Source organism: Oncorhynchus kisutch, linkage group LG30 (genome assembly GCF_002021735.2).
Source record: "Oncorhynchus kisutch isolate 150728-3 linkage group LG30, Okis_V2, whole genome shotgun sequence".
In the NCBI taxonomy this organism is placed as follows: Eukaryota; Metazoa; Chordata; class Actinopteri; order Salmoniformes; family Salmonidae; genus Oncorhynchus; species Oncorhynchus kisutch.
In genome coordinates, this window is record NC_034203.2 from 7,159,982 (window position 1) to 7,182,042 (window position 22,061).

The window sequence follows — 22,061 nt, forward strand, 5'->3', positions numbered from 1 at the left end:
AATTAATCCATGCATTAACGTAAACAAATGACAAGGATTAACTTGAAATGTACTACTGGTTACATATGTAATAGGGAATTGATACAAACAATCAAAGGGCAAACAATTTCATTTGGCGGGAAACACACCAATATCGCCACCACACACCCCTCCCCCTCTTCTCTGAACATTTCAAATTATCTTCACATATATTTTAGATGCGTTGCTTTTCACTGACAGCCGCATCTCAATAATCAGCTAGGCCTTATTGCCACGCGGCGCAGCCCAAATTGCGGGCCTCACAACTAGGCTTACACGCTTGTGGTTTGAAACAATCCACAGCGGTAAAAAAAAGCTTAATGATTTTCGTTCTTTCTTTATAGACAGAACTAATTAGACCTATATAATTTGGCAAATTTATTTAAATTCAGTACATCACTACTGCATTGACCTACGATGACCACATAGTAGCCTGTAGCCTACAATGTCATTTTGGAGGCAGACTGCAGACAGCATCATATCACTATAACAAACTAACTGAAGCAGAATATTTAAAAACAATTATGAAAAGGCTTATATGTTTACGTTGTCAAATGTCAAACTTCTCAAAATACACTTTCTTATAAAATAGTAGCTAATATTACAGTTCTGGGCCGGTTTCTCAATAGCATTGAATTTAGGTTTAGTGCTACTAGTGTTAAAACTATGCATATTTCCTTCAACTGCTGAAAATGTAACTTAACTGACTTGTTAAATATAGGTAAAATAAATAAATGAACGACAACACCCTGTGGTCGAAGCAAGCTCAAAAATATGGTTCATATCATGTTTTCCCAACCCTATCCTCAAACTGGCACACCTGATACAATTCATCAACTATTCATCAAGCCTTTGACTAATTTAATCAGGTGTGCCAGTTGAGGGTTAAAACTAAAATGTGTAACTTCTGCGGGGGCCTGGGGAGAGGCTTGGGTAACACGATCCCATCTAGGATAGGCGCGCCCCTCTTCACAACCTGGACTCTTCCACAAATTCTAAATCCGACTGCAGACTCACATAACTAACTATGGTGAAGCTTCGACATATTTGATGAATCTTTTCAAACTTTTGTCGCACGTTTGAGACGTTTATAAGCGTCGAATCACGGTGAAGGTGAGTTCGAGAGTCGTTTGGCGCCTTTGCAGAGGACAATAGATGATCTGACACCGCAGGTGACCAGCGGCACCGACGTACCTGTTGCTTGCCGCCCACATACCGTAGGTGTCGGCCCTGGCTTATTGTGTGTGGCACGAGGTAGAGGAGCGTGCGGAGTTGGTAAATCCGAGGGCAACGGGAAGATGAGGACAGCATTGCTTTGTTTCGTGTTCCTGGGGATGATGTTGCTGGGAATTGAGGCGAAGGATGTAAGCATCATACCATGTTCATGACATGCTTTTTCACTGAATATTATTGAAACAGAAAACTGTAAAGGCAGAGTTTGGTCCACCCAAATATTGGTTGGACATAAGACTAAAAACATCAGCAAATCAGCTCCAAGTGATTTTTAATTTTAGAAATATGTTCCAAAGTATTCCCACTCATAATATACATATGCGATTATATATACATGTCAGCAACATTTTGAAGTGATTGTTTTAGTCAAATATTATATGCTTGGGCTTCTTGCTGTCAATTTGTAGTCTACAAATTAGACTATTTGCAATTATGTTCTGGCTCCCTGACCCTCTGCTCAAGAAAAAATCGGCCAGTGCCCCCACACATTGACTCTGTACCGGTACCCCCTGTATATAGCCTCTCTACTGTTATTTTACTCCTGCTCTTTAATTATTGTTTATTTTTTACTGATCTATTTTTTACTTAACACTTATTTTTCATAAAACTGCATTGTTGGTTAGTCGCTTGTAGCTCACATGAATTTGGAAATACAGTAATGCGCGCTAATAGTGTTTCAATCGGTGACGTCACTCGCTCTGAGACCTGAAGTAGTTGTTCCCCTTGCTTTGCAAGGGCTGCGGCTTTTGTGGAGCGATGGGTAAAGATGCTTCGTGGGTGTCAGTTGTCTATGTGTGCAGAGGGTCCCAAAACGTCTTTTCATCATGCATTTTTAGAGAGAGAGAGAGAGAGAGAGAGAGAGAGAGAGAGAGAGATTAAGTTTCACCCTTTTAACTGTTTGCTCAAAATTGACCCAACAATTCAGACAATGGAATATTTGAACCAGTATCATCCACAATGGGGAAAAACCAAATTCAACTAATGAGCTAAATAAAAATCGAATAACATTTTATTAGTCACATGCGCCGAATACAATAGGTGAAATGCTTACTTACGAGCCCCTAACCAACAATGCAGATTCCAAAAAATATGGATAAGAATAAGTGATAAAAGTAACAAGTAATTAAAGAGCAGCAGTAAAATAACAATAGCAAGACTATACACAGGTGGGTACCGATACAGAGTCAATGTGCGAGGGCACCGGTTAGTTGAGGTAGTATATACATGTAGGTAGAGTTATTAAAGTTCCTATGCATAGATGACAACCGAGAGTAGCAGGGGCATAAAGAGGCGGTGTGGGGCACTGCAAATAGTCTGGGTAGCCATTTGACTAGATGTTCAGGAGTCTTATGGCTTGGGGGTTGAAGCAGTTTAGAAGCCTCTTGGACCTAGACTTGGTGCTCCGGTACTGCTTGCCGTAAGGTAGCAGAGAGAACAGTCTATGACTAGGGTGACTGGAGTCTTTGACAATTTTTAGGGCCATCCTCCGACACTGCCTGGTATAGAGGTCCTGGTTGGCAGGAAGCTTGGCCCCAGTGATGTACAGGGCCATTTGCACTACCCTCTGTAGTGCCTTGCGGTCGAAGGCCGAGCAGTTGTCATACCAGGCAGTGATGCAACCAGCTAAATGATGCTCTAGGATGCTCTGGTTGCATCACTGTAGAACCTTTTGAGGGTCTGAGGACCCATGCCGAATCTTTTCAGTCTCCTGAGGGTGAATAGGTTTTTGTCATGCCCTCTTCATCACTGTCTTGGTGTGCTTGGACCATGTTAGTTTGTTGGTGTTGTGGACACCAAGGAACTTTAAGCTCAACCTGCTCCACTGCAGCCCCGTCGATGAGAATGGGGCGTGCTCGGTCCTCTTTTTCCTGTAGTCCGCAATCATGTCCTTTGTCTTGATCACGGTTAGAGAGAGAGGTTGTTGTCCTGGCACCACATGGCCAGGTCTCTGACCTCCTCCCTACAGGCTGTCTCGTCGGTGATCAGGCCTACCACTGTTGTGTCATCGGCAAATTGAATGATGGTGTTGGAGTTGTACCTGGCCGTGCAGTCATGAGTGAACAGGGAGTACAGGAGGGAACTGAGCCCTGAGGGGCCCCTGTGTTGAGGATCAGCGAGGCGGATGTGTTGTTACCTACCCTTAGCATGTGGGGGTGGCCTGTCAGGAAGTCCAGGATCCAGTTGCAAACGGAGGTGTTTAGTCCCAGGGTATTTAGCTTATTGATGAGCTTTGAGGGCACTATGGTGTTGAAAGCTGAGCTGTGGTCAATGAAAAGCATTCTCACATAGGTGTTCCTTTTGTCCAGGTGGGAAAGGGCAGTGTGGAGTGCAACAGAGGTTGTATCATCTGTGGATCTTTTGGGGCGGTATGCAAATTGGAGTGAATGTTGTGAATGTTTTGTGGCCTTGTGAATGTTGGCCTGTTTAAAGGTCTTACTCCAATCGGCTGCGGAGAGCGTAATCACACAGTCTTCCGGAACAGCTGGTGCTCACATGCATGTTTCAGTGTTATTTGCCTCAAAGCGAGCATCAAAGTAGTTTAGCTCGTCTGGTAGGCTTGTGTCACTGGGCAGCTCTCGGCTTTGCTTCCCTTTGTAGTCTATAATGATTTGCAAACCCTGCTATATCCGCCGAGCGTCAGAGTTGGTGTAGTAAGACTCAATATTTGTCCTGTATTGATGCTTTTCCTGTTTTATGGTTCTTCGGAGGGCATAGCGTGATTTCTTATAAACTTCTGTTTTAGAGTCCCGCTCCTTGAAAGCAGCAGCTCTAGCATTTAGCTCAGTGTGGATGCTGCCAGTAATCCATGGCTTCTGGTTGGGGTATGTACGTACGGTCACTGTGGTGACAACGTCATCGATGCACTTATTGATGAAGCCAATGATTGATGTGGTGTACTCCTCAATGCCTTTGGAGGAATCCCGGAACATATTCCAGTCTGTGCTAGCAAAACAGTCCTGTAGCTTAGCATCTGCTTCCTCTGACCACTTTTTATTGATCTAGTCACTGGTGCTTCCCTCTTTAATTTTTGCTTGTAAGTAGGAATCAGGAGGATAGAATTATGGTCAGATTTGCCAAATGGAGGGCAAGGGAGAGCTTTGTATGCATCTCTGTGTGTGGAGAATAGGTGGAGTTTTTTTTCCTCTGGTAGCACATTTAACACCAAATACACAATCGGCTGGGGGCACTTAAAACGTCTGCCTTCTTCTCGCCATCTTACTAAAACAACTGAAAAATAAAATCTGATCAAGTAAGATCCCAAACAAATATTACAACCTATATCACAGAACTGCTCCTGCTTCTCTCTTTTGAAGCTTATTTTTGGGGTGGACGCATTAAAGTGTACCTCCTATTTTTCAAGTTGGCAAAGCAGTCAATGACACTTATGGCTTAATGGCCCAAGCACTTCACCCTCAGTGGACATGGCTGCAAGACTTGCAAGCCTTTTCTGACCCATTGTCTTACGCAACCAGGAATGGAGCCGGCGCTGTGCTCTTCAGAAGGAAAGGAAACATATCATCCAGGAGGTTATGCACAGCAAGCATATCTTTGGGATGACATCCGGCCTCTCCGGGCAAGAAAGTTTCTGGCCACCAATATCTCTTCTGTTTTAACATCAATACCGTGGTGCTTGGCAAACTCAGTGCTTGGCATGATGTATCTAGGACGTTTTTGGAGTTGGGGCTGCATGCCTGTATGCCTTTGAGCAGACCTGCATCTACAGTCGAGAATCGCTGGTAAAGCTCACAAACCACCTATCCAAGCAGGGGAGCAACAACTCTACTTTCATTGTTTGAGAACATGACAATTCTGTGCCTAAACCCAAGGAGGTCTTCACCATAATGTCTCACGTTTTCCTATGTTTGAGCTTTCTTGCTGCATCTGCCTCTGGAATATTGTGAATTTCACAGAGTGCTTTGGTCCCGTCATAAAGTTGTGTGGCAAATGCATCTGTGCGTTAGCCTATCAGTGTGTCACATAGCTTGTTTGTCACGTTGGTATAAAGGGATCGGGAGACAGGCGCAGGAATGCGCAATAGGGGTTTTTATTGACCCAAATTAAAGCATGCCATGTAAAGGCACGGGGACGAAGACCAAACAAATACGTACATAAAACAAAGGGTTGAAACCCAAACAAAAAATTGAGGAGTACCTCAAATAAATAAATACCACACGCACACAGGATGAGACCCGTAATCAACTGCGCAATCCACAATGGCACGAAAGCCAAAACACACAGCACAGGTACTCACACGCACCAACGGATATGGGAACAATAATAGAAAGACCAATGGAAAAGCCCAATGGAAAAGGGCACACTTATACAAGTACTAATCAGTGGAAAAAGGGGACAGGTGTGCGTAATGAAAGTTCCAGAGGGAACCGTGACATTGTTTGCTGAAATAAGCTTCTGCCATGTCTACAGTCTCTTTCTGGAGGAACTTGTGTAGTCCCTCAGTTATAGAAAGAAGGGACTGATACATCAGTAGCAAATACACGGTGGAGAACTGATGACGCTTTGCTCTCAGACCAACAGCCATTGGGGATCCAATGGCAGATAGACAATCAAAAATAGCAGTTAAAGTGTCCAGGACTGTACTTATGGACCTCAGCTGGCATGCCCAGCGAGTGTTTGAGAGTTGTACAAGTTCAGCTGATGCTATTCCAAGTTTGGACTGAGCTTTTTTGAACTTGTAGTGGCTAACTAGGGATGTAGTGAAAAACAAATACACGTTCTCCAAGAAACTGAAAAACTCAGCAGCCTCCAGAATAGCCCTGCAAGTTTGACACAACACCAAACTAAGCTCATGAGCATAGCAATGTACATACATTTCCTACAGATGCAGTACTCTAAAATGTGCTTGCACACCTCCTTTGGACCCACTCATGACAGCTGCACCATCATTGGTCTGTGCAACGCACTTTAGGCCTGCTACCTCTCATTTGGAGCTGCTGTTGCAACTCATTTGCTATCGATTGGGCATCCAATGACTTGATTTCTGTTAGTGCTAGTAAACGCTCCTTAACTGTACCTAACACGCACATACCTAACACGCAGAGCCAACTGTTCAGACTACCCATCCCTCGCCTCATGCTCCATAATGGCATAAATTCCAGGCGTTGACATCTCAGAGACTATGGTGTCCGTAATCTCTTGAGCACAGCATTCAATCATGTCATTCTGACATTCTGGAGAGAGATCCGTCGCATTTGGAGTACTGTACCTCTGCAAAAAAGGGTCAAACTTCAAAAGCTCCATACATTCAAGAAAGTTCCCTCTATTTGTGCTTTCACTAGATTCATCATTGGCATGGAAAGAGAGTCCCTGTCTTTCTAACACTGAGGTGACCCCAACAATTCTCCTCATACTCCCCTCTTTCTGCAATATCACTAGCATGGGCAGATGTTAAAATGTTCCCATGATTGCTAGTTGCCTGGTAGCTTTGCCATGCCACAACAATGTCTCTGTGTTTGTGCCATCATGTTTACTGAAGATAAGCAAAGCTTTTTTTTCAAATTTTTGCAGCCACTACTGACAAAATAATCAAATGTAATGTTTTTGCCCAAAATTCTACATGGAAAGCAAAAAGCTGTGTGTTTGTGGACAGAGTACTCTACCCAATTGTATTTCTCAAACCAGCAATGCTAAAATGCCCTTTTCTGTGACCCATACGAAGGTTTTGGTAAACTTTTAAGCTTCACTTGTCTGGTCCCAGTGTCTTTGTCACCTAAACTGCTCTCATTTCTGGAAAGAGTTGCTGCAGCGGCTTGATTACTTTCTCTCTCTGGATCTGTTCTCTGTCCCCTCTCTCTCTCTGGATCTGTTCTCTGTCACCTCTCTCTCTCTGGATCTGTTCTCTGTCACCTCTCTCTCTCTGGATCTGTTCTCTGTCACCTCTCTCTCTCTGGATCTGTTCTCTGTCCCCTCTCTCTCTGGATCTGTTCTCTGTCCCCTCTCTCTCTCTCTCTCTCTCTCTCTCTCTCTCTCTCTCTCTCTCTGGATCTGTTCTCTGTCCTCTCTCTCTCTCTCTGGATCTGTCTCTTCCCTCTCTCTCTCTCTCTCTCTCTCTCTCTCTCTGGATCTGTTCTCTGTCCCCTCTCTCTCTCTCTCTCTCTGGATCTGTTCTCTGTCCCCTCTCTCCTCTCTCTCTCTCTCTCTCTCTCTCTCTCTCTNTATAATTATACAGTGTTCTAAAAATGTACAAATGGCTCTACTAAGGACACAAGATAAAATAAATAAGCATAAATATGGGTTGTATTTACAATGGTGTTTGTTCTTCACTGGTTGCCCTTTTCTCGTGGCAACAGGTCACAAATCTTGCTGCTGTGATGGCACACTGTGGAATTTCACCCAGTAGATATGGGAGTTTTTCAAAATTGGATTTGTTTTCGAATTCTTTGTGGATCTGTGTAATCTGAGGGAAATATGTCTCTCTAATATGGTCATACATTGGGCAGGAGGTTAGGAAGTGCAGCTCAGTTTCCACCTCATTTTGTGGGCAGTGAGCACATAGCCTGTCTTCTCTTGAGAGCCAAGTCTGCCTACGGCGGCCTTTCTCAATAGCAAGGCTATGCTCACTGAGTCTGTACATAGTCAAGGCTTTCCTTAATTTTGGGTCAGTCACAGTGGTCAGGTATTCTGCCGCTGTGTACTCTCTGTGTAGGGCCAAATAGCATTCTAGTTTGCTCTGTTTTTTTGTTAATTCTTTCCAATGTGTTAAGTAGTTATCTTTTTGTTTTCTCATGATTTGGTTGGGTCTAATTGTGCTGCTGTCCTGGGGCTCTGTAGTGTGTGTTTGTGTTTGTGAACAGAGCCCCAGGACCAGCTTGCTTAGGGGACTCTTCTCCAGGTTCATCTCTCTGTAGGTGATGGCTTTGTTATGGAAGGTTTGTGAATCGCTTCCTTTTAGGTGGTTGTAGAATTTAACAGCTCTTTTCTGGATTTTGATAATTAGTGGGTATCGGCCTAATTCTGCTCTGCATGCATTATTTGGTGTTCTACGTTGTACACGGAGGATATTTTTGCAGAATTCTGCGTGCAGAGTCTCAATTTGGTGTTTGTCCCATTTTGTGAAGTCTTGGTTGGTGAGCGGACCCCAGACCTCACAACCATAAAGGGCAATGGGCTCTATGACTGATTCAAGTATTTTTAGCCAGATCCTAATTGGTATGTTGAAATTTATGTTTCTTTTGATGGCATAGAATGCCCTTCTTGCCTTGTCTCTCAGATCGTTCACAGCTTTGTGGAAGTTACCTGTGGTGCTGATGTTTAGGCCAAGGTATGTATAGTTTTTGTGTGCTCTAGGGCAACAGTGTCTAGATGGAATTTGTATTTGTGGTCCTGGTGACTGGACCTTTTTTGGAACACCATTATTTTGGTCTTACTGAGATTTACTGTCAGGGCCCAGGTCTGACAGAATCTGTGCATAAGATCTAGGTGCTGCTGTAGGCCCTCCTTGGTTGGTGACAGAAGCACCAGATCATCAGCAAACAGCAGACATTTGACTTCGGATTCTAGTAGGGGGAGGCCGGGTGCTGCAGACTTTTCTAGTGCCCTCGCCAATTCGTTGATATATATGTTGAAGAGGGTGGGGCTTAAGCTGCATCCCTGTCTAACCCCACGACCCTGTGTGAAGAAATGTGTGTGTTTTTTGCCAATTTTAACCGCACACTTGTTGTTTGTGTACATGGATTTTATAATGTCGTATGTTTTACCCCCAACACCACTTTCCATCAGTTTGTATAGCAGACCCTCATGCCAGATTGAGTCGAAGGCTTTTTTGAAATCAACAAAGCATGAGAAGACTTTGCCTTTGTTTTGGTTTGTTTGATTGTCAATTAGGGTGTGCAGGGTGAATACATGGTCTGTTGTACGGTAATTTGGTAAAAAGCCAATTTGACATTTGCTCAGTACATTGTTTTCATTGAGGAAATGTACGAGTCTGCTGTTAATAATAATGCAGAGGATTTTCCCAAGGTTACTGTTGACACATATTCCACGGTAGTTATTGGGGTCAAATTTGTCTCCACTTTTGTGGATTGGGGTGATCAGTCCATGGTTCCAAATATTGGGGAAGATGCCAGAGCTAAGTATGATGTTAAAGAGTTTTAGTATAGCCAATTGGAATTTGTTGTCTGTATATTTGATCATTTCATTGAGGATACCATCAACACCACAGGCCTTTTTGGGTTGGAGGGTTTTTATTTTGTCCTGTAACTCTTTCAATGTAATTGGAGAATCCAGTGGGTTCTGGTAGTCTTTAATAGTTGATTCTAAGATCTGTGTTTGATCATGTATATGTTTTTGCTCTTTATTCTTTGTTATAGAGCCAAAAAGATTGGAGAAGTGGTTTACCCATACATCTCCATTTTGGATAGATAATTCTTCGTGTTGTTGTTTGTTTAGTGTTTTCCAATTTTCCCAGAAGTGGTTAGAGTCTATGGATTCTTCAATTGCATTGAGCTGATTTCTGACATGCTGTTCCTTCTTTTTCCGTAGTGTATTTCTGTATTGTTTTAGTGATTCACCATAGTGAAGGCGTAGACTCAGGTTTCCGGGTCTCTATGTTTTTGGTTGGACAGGTTTCTCAATTTCTTTCTTAGATTTTTGCATTCTTCATCAAACCATTTGTCATTATTGTTAATTTTCTTCGGTTTTCTATTTGAGATTTTTAGATTTGATAGGGAAGCTGAGAGGTCAAATATACTGTTAAGATTTTCTACTGCCAAGTTTACACCTTCACTATTACAGTGGAACGTTTTACCCAGGAAATTGTCTAAGAGGGATTTAATTTGTTGTTGCCTAATTGTTTTTTGGTAGGTTTCCAAACTGCATTCCTTCCATCTATAGCATTTCTTAATGTTACTCAGTTCCTTTGGCTTTGATACCTCATGATTGAGTATTGCTCTGTTTAAGTAGACTGTGATTTTGCTGTGGTCTGATAGGGGTGTCAGTGGGCTGACTGTGAACGCTCTGAGAGACTCTGGGTTGAGGTCAGTGATAAAGTAGTCTACAGTACTACTGCCAAGAGATGAGCTATAGGTGTACCTACCATAGGAGTCCCCTCGAAGCCTACCGTTGACTATGTACATACCCAGCGTGCGACAGAGCTGCAGGAGTTGTGACCCGTTTTTGTTGGTTATGTTGTCATAGTTGTGCCTAGGGGGGCATATGGGGGAGGGAATGCTGTCACCTCCAGGCAGGTGTTTGTCCCCTTGTGTGCTGAGGGTGTCAGGTTCTTGTCCGGTTCTGGCATTTAGGTCACCACAGACTAGTACATGTCCCTGGGCCTGGAAATGATTGATTTCCCCCTCCAGGATGGAGAAGCTGTCTTCATTAAAATATGGGGATTCTAGTGGGGGGATATAGGTAGCACACAGGAGGACATTTTTCTCTGTTAGGATAATTTCTTTTTGAATTTCTAGCCAAATGTAGAATGTTCCTGTTTTGATTAATTTAATGGAGTGAGTTAGGTCTGCTCTATACCAAATTAGCATACCCCCTGAGTCCCTTCCCTGTTTCACACCTGGTAGTTTGGTGGATGGGACTACCAGCTCTCTGTAACCTAGAGGGCAACCAGTGGGTCCATCTCCTCTATACCAGGTTTCTTGCAGGATGACAATGTCTGTATTACCGATTTCTTTGGTGAAGTCCGGGTTTCTGCTCTTTAGGCCAAAGGCAGATGACCTCAGGCCTTGGATATTCCAGGATAATATAGTGAAGGCTTTTTGTTCCATAGAGTGTCCAATGATGTTGGTCGTGGTTTAGCCTCAGGCCAGTAAGTGTGAGCAAAGCCTGCTGAGCATCTGGTACATGCCATTGGCTTGGGCGAGTGTGAGAGTGGGGGTTGGGACTGTTTGCCCGCTCACTACCTGGGCGTATGTGTGGCTTCCATGTTGAGGCCCTCTTTGCGGGGGTGGGGTGCATGGGGTGGGCAGGAGTGGCATAGGTCTGATCTGAGGGGGCCTAAATGGAGTGTGGGCATGGTTGACGTGGGGGGGTGTTGATTGGTTGGGGTGGGGGTGTGGATGTGTCTGGGTGTACTGTGGTCTGGATGTAATTCCTCTTGGCGTGGGTCCTCTATGTGTAGGTCCAGGGGGAGGTCCTGCAGATCTGGGAGGGTGTCTCGCTGGTCTGGGTGGGGTGTCTATTGATCTGTTACTCCTGTGTGGAGTGTTGGGGATACGTTTGAGAGCGATGTCCTTTAGAGTCCGGGCAAAGGTGGGCACTGCTGCCTTGTAGAGGTGGACCTGGTCATAGAGGCTGTTCAAGTCCAGGGTGGAGTGGTGGGCCAGGAAAACGTTTGGTTTTGAGGCACAGTCACGGGAAATACTTGCATTTACCCGCTGTATTGTGGCGGGGTGGAAGTCTTTTCGTGGTAGCAGGGTGGAGATAACCACTTGTGCGTTGGGGAAAGTAGAAGAAGCCTTTTCAATCACTCCCTTCAGTGCTGTGGCCACTCTTTCCTGCTGTGCTCTCAGGTCGTTTGTGCCTGTGTGTATTATTATGTGGCTGGGTGAGCCTAGTTTGGCCTCAGACAGAAGGTCTAGGGCGCGCTGGGTGTTTGGACACCAGAGTTTAGACACACTGTGTTTGGGAAAAAGTATTTTTTCTTCTATATATTTCCCATTTGAGTCCATAAGTAGTACAATCTGTGTCTTGTGTTTGTCCTCAGTGGGTGTGGGGGGGTTGACAGAAGGGCTATCAGGGTGGCTGACAGGGGGGGTGCTCAGAGGGGGTGAGAGCCTCTGGGCTTGGGGTTCTTCATTTGTCTGTTGTGCTGTGATGTCGACTCTATGGTCAGGGTCTGGTGTGGACTGTTCTGCTGTGATGTCGACTCTATGGTCAGGGTCTGGTGTGGACTGTTCTGCTGTGGTGTGGAGACTTTTGTTGGGTGCTGAGGTGGGCTGTTCTGCTGGCTTCTCTGTGGGGGTGGCCACCTCTCTAGTGGGTTGTTCTCTGTCACACGCCGTCCCCCTCAACTTCTCCTCCATCCCCCTCACCCTCTCCTCCATCCCCCTCAACCTCTCCTCCACCAGCAGTCTGATACTCTCCTCTAGTGCTCTGTTCTGCTCCTCTTTCTCCTGTTGTATTTGTCTCACCACTGTCCAAAGTGCAGATATGTCTCTGTCCACCTCCAGCTCTCCGGGTCTGGTTAAGGGGCTGTTGTTGTGCTGGACTGTTGTCTGGGTCTGTGCTGACTGAAGTGTAATCACCTGCTGTTCCAGCTCCACCTGCCTTATCTCCAGCTGGGTGAATTTGTCCTTCATTTCAATGAGGGAGTGGTAATCTGTGCTGGGAGGTTGACCCTCCGCTGGGGGTTGCTCATCTGTGGGGTTACATAATGAAGAGGTCTGGTCTGATCCTCTCGGGGTGGGGGTATCTTTATCAAGGGAGAGTTTCTCCTGCTGAGCTAATTCTTTGATTAGGTGAAAGTCCAGCTGAAACTGTTTGTGGTTACGCTGTACCATCACTGTTCCGGACTTATAGATATTTATATTACTTAACTCAGAGTCCTCGTTGTCAAGTATTCTGAGTTTCCACCCCTCGTTAATCCCCCCTCTCGTAACAGAGGGGTAGTGTGCTAATATAGCACTGTGCCATGCCAGGGGATGGTTTGTGTGGAAGATAAGGTTGCTGATGTTCCCATTTTTGTAATAGTCAGCAAAAAGTGTCTCTTGATTTTCCATAAGGAGCTTCATTTTGTAATCTTTTCTTGCCTTCTCGTTCTTTACATGCGCAGGGTACTGTATTTTAATTACCTCTGAACAGCGGGAGGGAGCTTCTAAGGCCTCTCCATTTGGTTGGGGTTGACTGTGTGACTCTCCTGCCATTGTTGGGCTAATGAGCTTTGACACCTCTCACTTGACACGTCAGTGCTATTTGAAGCTGTATCAAGTCAGTTCCAGGTTGGATGGTGTTTTCAGGTTTCTGTTGTTTTCCAGAGAATTTGCTGTATAGAGAAACAAATCTTGGTAGTTGTGAACCTTCCAGGTGATTCCGTAATTCCGTCCAAAATCAGGTTGTAGGTTTTAAGTTTTGATTTGAAGTAGGGGTTATGTTGTAGAGGGTAGAATCCAGTATGTGTTCCTGACAAAAAATCTAAGTTTATCTAACTCCTAATCTATCTTTTTTAAAGAAAATGCTGAAAAATGCAGGAGCTCATCTGATTGTGACTTCCTCTCTGCTTCCTCTCTGCTCTGCTCTCTCTCTCTCTGGATCTGTTCTCTGTCCCCTCTCTCTCTCTCTCTCTGGATCTGTTCTCTGTCCCCCCTCTCTCTCTCTCTCTGGATCTGTTCTCTGTCCTCTCTCTCTCTCTCTCTCTCTCTCTCTCTCTCTCTCTCTCTCTCTCTCTCTCTCTCTCTCTCTCTCTCTCTCTCTCTCTCTCTCTCTCTCTCTCTCTCTCACTTATACAGCTCGCACGTTGATCTCTGCCTTGAACAGAAACCTCTTTCTGCATGAACATAATTTATTTATGCCTAACAAAAGCAAGACATATGCTGTACACATTTAAACATCTCACTTTTTTTTATCACTAACCTTCGTCAGACATGCTCCTACAGCCCTGTCAGCCTCCAGCTTCTTTCCCTCATTCTTGTCTGCTGTGTTTTGACATGAATTGTTATTAAACTCATATTTACAATAACTCAAGGCTTAATAGGTGATTAATCAGTTTAGGTTTGCATTTGTTCCTTTGAACTGGTAAAATCTTAATTTCTCAACACTATGTCAACTTTTCTACACATGACTGACTGATAATTGTTTTGCAATGGCCTACTGAATGAAAGCATTTGAGTATGAAAAGATATGTGCAGGATGTTACGTCATCTGTCTCATTTATAGCCTGACACGGATGGCAAAACTACATTAAATACAACGTTAATTAGATATCATCGCCACATAACTTATGCCGAATTTAAAAGACACTGTTAACGTTACCTTTAGCTAGCTCGCAACGTCTGTTACACTGTAGCCTACAGGCAGCCTCACATAAACACGTATTGGTTAACAATGCTTTGATTATGACCAAAGTCTACTCTCTCTCTCTGTTCTAACTTACAACAAATTCACATCGTAGGCTATCTGCATGAATCTGTCCTGTCAGAGCCTTTTCCTGTCCGTTTACTGTTAGCTAGCAGTCTCAAGCCACAGAAGTAACTAACGTTAACCAAAAGGTTAGCTACAAGTAGGCCTAAAAGTCACTAGTGCGTGCAGCAGCCTCCCCCAGGTCCTAGTGCCCACCTGGTAAGAAGTTTAAAATGCGATGGAAGAAGAAGAAAAATCACAGAAAATATATTGACTGATATATTGATTTATTCAGGGGGGGCTAATGAATATTTTAGGGGGGCTAGGTCTAACGACATCCCTGGTAAGCAAACAACCAAAATATCAATAGCCACTACAATGTCAAAACATGATTTGTCATTAATTCAATACCAATTGCTTGATTTTGCGGACCCATGACTATGGTGTATCAACGTTAGTTAGCCAACATTAGCATGCTAGTGACGCTAGTCAGCATAGGTTGCTACATGATAATCAGCTTGCGTTAGCTAGCGAGCTAGCCAGCCTAGCAAGCTCTAGTCTAAGCGAAACAGATGCAGCCCTGCTGGCTAACGGCTACCTAGATGACCAGTAGTGACAGTGAGGTGTCTATGAGATTCAAGGCTTTAATAAGTGCCATTGTGCAGAAATAGCAAAGAAAAAAACTGGTTTGTGAGCTAAGTTAGCTAGCTATGACAGTTACCAGTGTGCATGCACAAATGCATGACTACACATTGCATCAAAGTCAAGAAGGCATGCAGAACGGACTGTGTCTCTTGGACTTGACTGCCCCATCTAGCTAGCTAGTAGAGGGGTACAAAGATGCTGGTGCACAGATTCATAGCTCATGCAATTTGTTCTAGTCAATTACATTACATGTTGCAATGTAAATACATGCATAAAATCTCCCATTGCATGCTAGTGCATACAATCTCTAGTTATATGTTTTTTGCATAGGAAAAGGGACCCACCCAACAAATCTTTTGAAGGGGGATACACATTAATGATTGCTTGTGACTGAGGATGAAAAACCCGGTGACCACTAGATATCCTCGTATACCCATATTTAGATCAAATGCACTTGATTTTTAAATCAGTACCGTGTGAATGACAAGACCATTCAAGCTATTTTGGGGTATCTATAAGTGTTTTTTTTATACTCAGCAGGTATGGAAGCCCTGAAGCTCAAGATATACACTCTTGCAATTACCTAGTTTGAACAGCTTTTTTCTATGTTGTTCAAGCAAGATACAATCTGTGCACAAGAGGCGAGACCCAAATGCAGACACAAGAGGCTGGAGTCGGAGTCTTTCAATGTTTATTAATCCAAAGGGATAGGCAAGAGAATGGTCGTAGACTGGCAAAAAGGTCAAAACCAGATCCGAGTCCACGAAGTACAGAGTGGCCGACAGGCTCGTGGTCAAGGCAGGCAGAATGGTCAGGCAGGCGGGTACAAAGTCCAGACACAGGAAAGGGTCCAAACCCGGGAGGACTAGAAAAAGGTGAATGCAAAAAGCAGGAGAACGGGAAAACCGCTGGTTGAATTGGAAACATACAAGACTAACTGGCACAGAGAGACAGGAAACACAGAGATAAATACACTGGGGAAAGTAAGCGACGCCTGGAGGGGGTGGAGACAATCACAAGGACAGGTGAAACAGATCAGGGCGTGACAGATACTTAGTTGTTTGAACCAGTTATCTTGTTTGAACAACTTAAATGTTATTTTGTCTTATTAGGCCTAATTTGTTATGTAGCTTGTCAGACCTGTAGTGCTGGCTTGCTGCACCCATTCATTCACTGATTCCATGCATTGACATGATTATTCATTCACAGTTCTTTGATAGCCTAAAGCAGGGCTGCTTTTGAGCATGTTAGTGGGTGAGTGTGGAGCGAGGAGTAGAGTGTAGTTGAGCAGATTAAAAAAATGCTCGCTCTGGTACTGCTTAGCCACATGGTCTGTGCATGCTCTGCCTTGCATTTTCCATTTCCTTTACCACTATTTTAATTAGGCCTATTTGGTTATAATAATTTCGCCTACCCCGCTCACAGTAGCCTATATCAAGTTTATATTCTACTTTCTAACATTAGGAAATGTTTCTATTTTAGCTTAATTAAATGTATTTATATTATGGCAATTGTATTCCAAATAAAATGTTTACATTTGAAGTCCATCAAAATAGAAACTACTATACTAATGTTAGAAAGTAGAATATAAACTAGATATAGGCTACTGTGGGTGGGGTAGGCTAAGTGATTACAACCGACCAGGCCTAGTTAAAAATAATAGTGATAAAGTGAATGAAAAATGCTAGGCAGAGCATGCCCAGAGCTTGTGGCTGAACAGTACCAGAACAAAATTGGAGTGGGAGAGAAGGTTGAGGTCATTTGTTAAATGTGCTTGAATTATGCTCTGCTTGCTCCTGGCTCCAAACTTCCATTTACAGGCTCTGGCATTCAAAAGCAGCCCTGCTTTAGGCGATCGAAGGACTGCCAATGAATAATCATATCAATGGATGGAATCAGTTAATGAATGGCTGCAAAAAGCCAGCAACCATTACAGGTCTGACAAGCTGCATAACAAATTAGGACTAATTATACAAAATAACAATTCAGTTGTTCGAACAACAACTTGTTCAAACATCTTAGTATCTCGGGGAACGGATGATCCCCGCATTGTGTGGTTCCCACCGTAAAGCATGGAGGAGGTGGTGTGGGGGTGCTTTGCTGGTGACACTGTCAGTGATTTATTTAGAATTCAATGCACACTTAACCAGCATGGCTACCACAGCATTCTGCAGCGATACACCATCCCATCTGGTTTGCTCTTAGTGGGACTGTCATTTGGTTTTCAACAGGACAATGACCCAAAACACACCTCCGGGCTGTGTAAGGGCTATTTGTAGCCCCCACAAATAGGACCGCTATAAGCCCTTGGCAGTCCGCTTTTGGATCTCTGGCATTTAGCCTCCACTCAGAGGACTGCGATAAACCCTAAGCAAGCCATCTAGCCACGAGTTAATTTGAAAGACAATAGCAAGGAATTTATCTCATCTCAAATTCAGCCTGCCACCTTCCAGCGAACCACAGGCAGCCAGAGGCTGCAAGCTTTTTTTGTTGTTTCTATAAATACCATACATTTGTTGTGATTTTAATTTGATTAGATTTATTTGCCAATTTTGAAACACAATACAACCACACATGCGGACATAATGCATTTAAAATCATCGAGGATGACACCCAAAGCGAAAACCTAATAATTTACAGTTTAAGTAGATTACTGCTGTGTGACTTGTTTCAGGAAACTAGGCGTATGTCGCACGTCACTACTTCACAGGAGCGCCATTTGAACGTGAACTTTAAAAAAAAAAATCTATATGCGTTTTTTTGGCAAAAATGCCTTCTGGAACATGTGAACTTTCATGTGCCTTAATAACAAACTTGTATGCAATCTGTAAATACGAATACATTTTTAAAATTACGAGCCCAGTTGGTTTAACGTCAGCAACCTACCCGCTAGCCATGATTGGCTGAGATAATGAGTGGTCTGGACATGCTGAGAGATGAGTTCAGATTGGTCTGCCATGTAGTATGCTTCTGTCTGTAACATGAGATGGTCAGTATGTGTAGGTGATGCTGCTTTTTTTTAAAGATGTCACATAGTAGAACTGCATAAGTGTTGCTCTACACTCTCTGGAGGATCAAGTTTTGAAATCAGTGAAATTAGAGTATGATAGCTAAGGAGATGGAGAAAATTCTGGTGTTTGATTGCAAATATGCAGACGGAGTCAAAAAAAGGACAAACAGAAGGCTGTTGTAATCCGGAGACAGGTGTTTTATATATCTTCAAACTAAGGTCAACCATGGCATCTGTGACAGAGGAAGAAGCATCCATCCATGTACAAGAGTCTAGCTAGCTACATTTTCAGATATGACATGTTTCTAATTTTGTCAAAAAGTCAGTGTATTGTTAGCTGGATGGCTGTTTGAAATATTATTTCAATCATTTGCATTGATACATTTGCATTTGCATTGCTAGTTATAACCTAATGTTAGCTAGCTGACATTGAATCTGCTTGGTTAGCTAACTGCAGATTTATACAGGGTAGTAACATTATGATTTGGGATTGTGGTTCATTGTTTAGCTAGCTAGCTACATGTCTAAATAAAAGACTCCACTATGCAAGTAACTATTTCAATAAAATGCTTGTCACTGCGACAACTGTTGATAGACGTAGCTGGTAAATTCACGCAGAATAACTGCCGAATTTACGACTGCTGAACACCTGTTGAATATGGCCGGTGTCAGTAAATGTTGGCAGAAGTGTAATTTAAATTGTTGCCAGCAGTACAGTTAGTCACCAACGCTCTGAATAACAGAAAAACAGCCTAACCAGCTCTGCTAGGGCGACTAAAATGGTCAGAGTGAGCTGTTCTCTCATTTGTCTGGAAGTAGCTAGTAAGCTAGCCATCGTTAGCCAGTTAGCTTGGGTGCTTGACTGCTGTTAGGCAGAATGCTCGGATCAACCCTACTCCTCGGCCAGAGCGTTCAGTGTGCGCTCTGAACACTCCGAGACTAAAACGCTCTAAATTTACAAACGGACAATCTGACAACGCTCTGTGTATGAACACCCATAGCACACTCTAGCACTCCAGATTAAATTACGAACACACCCGTAGTATCAACCAGCCTTTAGTCTTGAAATATTTGGTTGTTTAGTACATAGTCTCATGTGAATCCTCAGAGATGGGTGTGGTCTAAAGCTTAAGAGGGTGTGAACAATGCTGAATGGGTGTAGACAAAGAAGAGCTCTCCAGTAGGTACCAAAAACATTCAAGGGCCATTTTCCCCAAAATTTGGTTACAAGGTTATCAATTTTCAAAGCAGAATTACTTTCCCATTGTTTCTTAACTGTAGTGTATGATAATTTTCTAGCTCTGAGTCTCTACTTTTATCCAATGTAAAAAATACAATTTCAAATTTTGCAACATAAGATCGAGTCGGTCGGTCACGTACAGTATATTGATTATGCCCAAAAATAGCCTACATTTTTGCCATTGATGTAATATACTATATTTTCGAGGCGATACAAATGGTTCCTTTCCAGCAATAAATGTCACTCCCTAAACCGCCTGACACACTTGAATAAAAGTGTTGATCACTACATACAGCAGAATCTGAAAAGCCTTCAACAGGAAGTTATCTTTGTGACCATTCTCAGTTGAGTTTTCAAACTGGTCTTTGATACTTGATAGTAGCCAGTTGCTTTTGGAAAATAAAATTACACTTTTTTAACTGAAGAACAATTTAATTGTTTGTATTTATCACCATCAAACGGTTTGAAATACTGAACAATAATACAGTTGATATTGATAAATGTAGCACCAATTCAGTAGTTTGGATTTTGAATCATGTATGGCGAGACTGGATCGTTCGCAGGAGACAATAGAACTTGTTGGCTACCTAGCTAGCTTTAGTGATGGGAAACCAAGGCTTTCTGAAGCCTTTGGGGCTTTCACCAAATCATGCAGAAAAACAGTTAATTATTCAGAGCATTTAACACAATCTGCTGGTCAGCAATGAAAAGCAGCAGTTGATGTTTATATACGTTTTTTCACACTATTCATCAAATCTCTATGGCACAGCGGTTATTTGAAGTCTTCGTAGCCTACAATAATTTACCATTGCACGTTTGCACTTTCCTTAACGCTTCCCTTTTTTTCTGTTAATATTTTTTTTTTGCTGTGTCACATAAAACTATTTTCAAAATAATATTCCCTTCGCTCAGATTCGACCCTGTCGTCTGAGTGTTCTGGTCCCCGAGACCCCAACTCTACCTGCATCTACATGAAACAATCCTAACAACATTGTAAGTAAGTTGTCCAGTAGAGGCTGGTGTTTCAAGGCAGCTTGGTATCAAAGAATTGCACCGGAACTACAGTGAAATCAGTAGGATCTCGCATTTTGCAACACATGGTTTGAAAATGCAAAGTTTGTTTGCTCAAGTAAGTAACATTACTGCTTTCCTTAATTTGTGTGTAGTTTTATATGTGTAATGTTAACATCAATGAGGACAATAACGCAAGCTACTGTAGCTAGCCAAGCTAGTTAACATTACTTGTCTAGCTTGCTAACATTAGATGGCTTGGTAACATTAGCTAGCTAGCTAAAAACACAAACTTGGCTGTTGCTTGCTAGCTAGCTAGTTAAATGATGATACTGTAAATGTTAAGTTGGCTAGTTTGTTATCTGATTATGACCTTGCTAGCCGAGTTACTTAGCTAGCTAGCTTGCTGACGTTCGATGGTTTGTTAACGTCTAGCTAGCTAACAACATTAATGTTGTATGAACATTCAGATGAGAAAAAATACCCTGTTTATTAATGTAACTAATCTGGTGTGTCTTTCAATTAGGGCAATGGCCAGGCCCAGTATTGTATTCCCCACAACACCATGTGGATTATGTCTCAAACTGAACGCGGCATTCTGCCTTTTCCCTACAGTTCAGCGGTTAGCTGACCATGTGTTTTAACATTTTAGAAATTTCAATAATCATCGCTTGCGATATGGCTCTTGAAACATATGGCCCTTTTATCAGCGAGAAAGTATCCTTCAAATAAAAAGATACACTTACTGTAGCAATTTTGCACAGATCCATACAGCTATGGGTGCCTCCATCCGACAAAACTACACTTCCGCTACACTTCCCGAGTTACGCTTACACACAGATGTTCAGCGCACGCTAGATAGCTAATTAGCACCGGTGGTTGCCTCTGTTTTCCCTAAACAAGCGCTGTAACATGGCGATATGGCCGTCCGGAAACACTAACCTTATAAAAGTGTGTATAAATTATTAATTCTTGCTGAAATGAAAGATAAGGTCCTTATGATTCCAAAACCGTACCACAAGCGATGTGTTAAATGTTCAGACCGCGCGTCGAGGCTCTTAGCAAAACTCCCCCATACATACTGTAAGACGCCTTCATCAAATTGTTTTGGTCACATACACATGTTTATTATATGTTATTGCGGGGGTAGCGAAATTCTAATGACTCTCGTGTAATGTAATGGAACTGTGATTAGACTTTGTTCATTATTGCCCAGATTAGACTCATTCTTGCACAGTATATACTTCATTTCAATGTAAATTTGTTTGAAACAGGGCCGAGGATGGCAAGTTTTGGCTGTAGACATGAAGGTAAGAGCATACCTGCTTAAATGTAAATATTTATTGGAAATATCTGTCTTTACAGACTGTATGTGTATATACAGTATATGGGGTGGGGGAAGCAAACATGTTATCATAGTGTCATTTCTAGTACTTCTCTTGTATTTTGGCTGTAATGCCAAGGACCTGAAGTCGACAGTTTGCCCACCTTACATTCTGTCAAACTGTTTTGCTATCGCCACAACCTGGACTGGGGCAGGTTATATTGCCTGTTTTCAGGGACTTGTATCTGAAGGCTATTCTTCACAGTAAGTTTTGATGTTCATTTTAAGTCAATTCTTAAACTCATGTGTGATTCAAATGTAACAATTCTCTTTTGTGTATAGGGCCCATTCGGAAGAACCCTGCAACCCGGGATGCCAAAGATGAGGGGATCCAGATTCAGGTCACCAATTACCTGAAAGGGGCCTCCGATTTTGAAGGCGGGAGGCGGCAGCGCACAGGGTAGATAGATCCTAATAATCCCCTTAGCCCTTCCCCTCATTTTCGAGTGTCCCTCTGTGGGGGGGTGGCACTCAAACTAAGGTGAGCTCAATTA

At 43.0% G+C, this 22,061-nt stretch overlaps 1 protein-coding gene across 1 annotated transcript in view; it reads left to right on the plus strand.

Moving 5' to 3' along the window:
• The first annotated feature begins 957 nt into the window (after nt 1–957).
• The window catches only part of LOC109875102 (collagen alpha-3(IV) chain), a 68,820-nt gene continuing 47,716 nt past the window's right edge, over nt 958–22,061 (plus strand). Inside the window, exon 1 of the mRNA XM_031810557.1 lies at nt 958–1,382. Within this exon, the coding sequence (XP_031666417.1) occupies nt 1,317–1,382 (66 nt within the window). The 5' untranslated portion in view covers nt 958–1,316. The remainder of the gene's footprint in view (nt 1,383–22,061) is intronic.